The following is a 4,108-nucleotide window of genomic DNA, read 5'->3' as shown; positions in this document are numbered from 1 at the left end:
GGGAGGAGCACTATCCAAAAACCAACTTTACTGAGATCCAAGGCAGAGAAATTTTGAACTCTTATAAAATTCCCTAAGGCCAAAAGGATAAGGTTCCAGAATTTTGAATGCTTTGGACCCCTATCCAATCTTAGGAAATTTGAAGATTTATCTTTTATTCTCTTTGTTCTTTAGATTTTTTTTATCATCATCCATTCTTATTTAAGGGAGAGTTTCTTCTAACTTTTCTCCTTTTGGTTCACTTTGATTGATTCTTTTTACACAAATATTCATATATCTGATTGTCCTATGAAAATTCATCATAATGACTTGTGCCTTGGAAGGTAATGTCGGAAAAACTTCCAGCACCCCTGACCTTTTTTCTGATTGCAAGTGTTCGCTAGGGAAGAATTATGGTGGCCAATTTCTACTCAAACTTATTGGATCCCTAGTCGTTGAATTCTACTCCGGTTCTTAAATCAAGGAAAAAACCGTCTCTCCACACAAACAACTTTAAATGCTAGCATTGGGATCTAGTTAGTAGCCTATATACCAACACGACCAGATTTTGGCATCAACATTTACCATTACTTTTATAATAGTCTTTTTATTGTATTAACCTATAATGATCTGCTTCAACTACGAAGGGCTTAGAGATCTTAAACCTAATATGTGAGTAATCTTGTAGTCATTAAAACTGGCTTTAAGAACAAGTTTAGCACATTCTTTATCATTTTGGTCTTTTCCTTTGCCTAAGGCTGTCCTCAACATGCCAAGAGCTATTTTTCATATGGACAAGGATATTCTCCTAGTCTTTTTTCTCTCATAGCTTTTCCTAATAAAATGAGTGGTCAAGATTAAGTCTTAAATTTTGATGTTGACCATCAAACCGATGTTTTTGACTAAATTTAGAACACTAAGAGAGACTAAGATTGGATCCTAATCTGTTTCATTTAGTACTTGTAGTTTGCCTTTTCACTTTCCATCTTATTATCTATTCTGATTCCTCTTTGTACCTTGCTATGGTTACTAATCGATTAGAATCTTAACACATTTTTCATCATTCCAATCATTAAAATACATTGTTTGTGATCGCCACGAAAGACCTGAATTAATCAAGAATACTTGAAATAGATATAAATTAATGATCATTTAAAATTTTTTTAAAAATGTAGAAATAAAAAGACAACAATCTAAGCTTATAAAAGAAACTTTCTCTATATTAGCAGTTTTCTAGTCCAGAATTTTAAAGTGCAAAAAAGTCTGGGAAACTTTTAAAACTATGGGGTTTTAAAGCATTAAGAAATTAAGCTTTAAAATCGCATTGTGGACTAAAATGGTGAATCCAAAACTTGAGTATATTAAACGACGACGTTCACAACATTCTCTATATACTCAGGCAGTCACGAGCTTAGCATGTGATACACTTAAGTTCAAAATGGCAGAGGCTGAAGACGTTTTGGCCAAAGGTTTAAGTGAAACATGTGAAGTGCACGTGGGGTGGAGAATCAAATTAGTTAGAAGCTGTTAGTCCAGGTGGCGAAAATCTGTGCTTTCTGGGTTCTTTATCAGCTGCTATATAAGCTGGTTAAAGAAGCAGTTTCAAATATATGATTTGAGAGCGTAATAGAGAGAGTTAAGATAGAGAGAAAGCTTCGTCTTGATCCTAGTAGTTAGCTCTTGTATTGGTCTGTAAAGGGTTACTTGAATCATCAATAAATCTAGCTTTGTTGGCTTCTCCCGTGGATGTAGATTGTGCTTCTTTGCACAATCGAACCACGTAAATCCTTCTCTTTCTTTTGCGTGTGATTTGTTTCTAATTCTTGTTCTGGGTGTGTTCTGATTGAAGCCATTTTCGTTGAAGGTTTTATTAAAACTTAAAGCTTGTTTCTTTGGGGTTTTAGCATCTTGTTGGTCTGGTTTGTGATCTTGGGCAGTGCTTTGGGTTGCTCATCTGGTTTTACTGCACCCAAATCACTACACGCATGGTTTTAAAGCTTTCCCAACTTTCCGCAAATTTTTCCATATATAAATATATTTGATTATGACCTTTATTATAACAGCATTTGTTGGGGGAATTGCCTCCAACATATGTAAGATTTTCATCGCTTTTTAGATCATCAACCACAAGTGGTCTCACCAATGCTTCTAAGCTCCTCCTCAAAGACAACGCTTTGAGCTTAACACTTTTCATACTAGCCATGCTAGATCCCATTTTGACAACCCCCTTTTAGCCATGGCACTGCCCAGAGTTCAACGGGTTAAGCTCAAAGGGTTGTCTTTGAGGAAAAGTTTAGAAGCATTGGTGGTGAGCATACAGACTTCTTCTTGTTCATTTTCACTGGTTTTTTTAGCGCAAATTAAAGAAGCCAGAGTGAACTAAACTACACACTAGGAAGTGGAGACATCGGGTTTTTGTTGGATGAATTTGTAGAGCACCAAGAAGCTGATTAAGAGTCATAGGTTTTGTATGGTTGTGGATGATGTCAGGTATGCCTACTTGAATTAATTTCACACATTTGAGAGGCATGGAGTTTATGAAGCTAAAAGTATTATCCAAACATGGGTTTGCGCAGTTGAGCTTGAAGAAGCTCATCACTAGAATTATTCTCTCTATAACTCTGCGGTACCTTGAAACTCCCACTCCTTATGTCTCTTTATAAAGTAATTAGGAGTCAAAATTTAATGCCAATAATATAAGACAGTCGTATTTACTTATCAATGAAATAAAGATAATCAACATTTGCTTGCCAATAGTTATAAAAATAGTCAATATTTACGTGCATTTATAAAAGGAGTTTCCATATCTATTCTTGCAAAGGATAATACTGCCGGGCATTTCACATTATCCCCTACATTTCCTTTGTAAATGAAGTGTGATTTAATATATCTAAGAATCATGAGCTGTTAGGAATTACATTAAATTGTCAAATAATTAAGTGATTATTTGATTATTTGAAAATCTACTGCTCAAGTTAATTTTGACGAAGATTTTTTAAATAATTTGATTCTAAACAACTTATATTTCGTATACATTATAGAAACGGATTAGGATCCTTTCTTTGTTTTTTTTCCCCCTCTCCTAGTCTTTCCTTGTTTCTCAAATTTAGTTAAAAAAGCTAACTTAATTGTAAATAAAATATCAAAAAGTTGGCTTGATTGTCAATATTAAAATTCAAAACTCAATCTTGCTACTTATTTAGAAGAGACTTGGAGAGAAAAAAATAAGGAGAGAATCTTTTTCCAATAAAAACACACATGGCGTTTTTTTGGCAGTGTCTGTAAAATTACAATTGGCAATCGTTTACTTTTTATTTCTTTAGTTTTCTGGTAATCTTGAAAATTGTATGCTTCCAAAGAAAAAAAAACGCAAATCAATATAAATTGTTTCTTCACGATTTGCTGGTCTAAACGTCAATTACATGAACATATAACCTTAAGTTAGCTTCAGTGTAATAGGACTACTCACACAGTGAAAACCGTCTGACATTTCCCTTGGGAGTAATTGTGACTTTAAATATCTTCTCTTTACCATGTTTTGTGAAGTTCTAGCTGCCAGGCTCAATAACAACTGAGACTCCATGCACTTTCCTGAGTTGCGAGTTGTATGTACCAGCTGCTGCAACATTCCTAACTCTTCAAGTGATGGTGATTGTGCGATTGAGATTAGGAAGTGTGATTGAAGGATAGTTCCACTCTGCAATGTTAAATGATTAAGGACACACGTACTGCTTTCCTTCGGTGAACTTGGCTATCTTGGATTGATCGTAGCCACGGTTGCATGTGTAGCCTAAGTAATCGTCAAAACCCAATTCATAAACTAGACCAGGATCCATTGCATCATTTGGACTTACTTGTCTTGCACCATATGCAAATGGGGTTGCCTGCATGCCATCGTAATCCAATATTGGACGCTCCCTCGAATGTCTGTCCCTTGCTGAAAGTGAAACAAATGCACGTAGTTAGTTCAATCAAGACTGAAGAGGGCTAGAAAAATATTTTAAATTAAAATGAAATGAATAAGTTCTGTACCAGTGATCATAATTGCGGATCTGATCATTGCGGGACTCCAATCATGATGGAGAGCTTTGAGAAGACCAACAATACCAGCCACATGAGGACATGACAT

At 35.1% G+C, this 4,108-nt stretch overlaps 1 protein-coding gene across 1 annotated transcript; it reads right to left on the bottom strand.

The window, feature by feature from the left end:
* Positions 1-3,692: 3,692 nt before the first annotated feature.
* On the bottom strand, positions 3,693-4,108 carry LOC107176490 (subtilisin-like protease SBT5.4). Its single transcript, XM_015529130.1, has 2 exons — positions 4,012-4,108; positions 3,693-3,916 (listed from the first exon to the last, which is right to left on the bottom strand). The coding sequence occupies exons 1-2, from the start codon at positions 4,106-4,108 to the stop codon at positions 3,693-3,695; spliced, it is 321 nt and encodes a 106-aa protein (XP_015384616.1).

The sequence above is a fragment of the Citrus sinensis genome, chromosome 9, assembly GCF_022201045.2.
Source record: "Citrus sinensis cultivar Valencia sweet orange chromosome 9, DVS_A1.0, whole genome shotgun sequence".
NCBI classification, from domain to species: domain Eukaryota; kingdom Viridiplantae; phylum Streptophyta; class Magnoliopsida; order Sapindales; family Rutaceae; genus Citrus; species Citrus sinensis.
Note: the sequence above shows the minus strand (reverse complement) of the source record. Positions and strands in the feature narration are given on the sequence as shown.

Bases quoted from the DNA above. Each gene is read 5' to 3' on its own strand.
- LOC107176490 (XM_015529130.1), bottom strand. From the start codon at position 4,108: ATGTCATGTCCTCATGTGGCTGGTATTGTTGGTCTTCTCAAAGCTCTC. The intron at 3,917-4,011 runs GTACAGAACTTA...TTTCACTTTCAG, and splicing joins ATCCGCAATTATGATCACTG to CAAGGGACAGACATTCGAGG.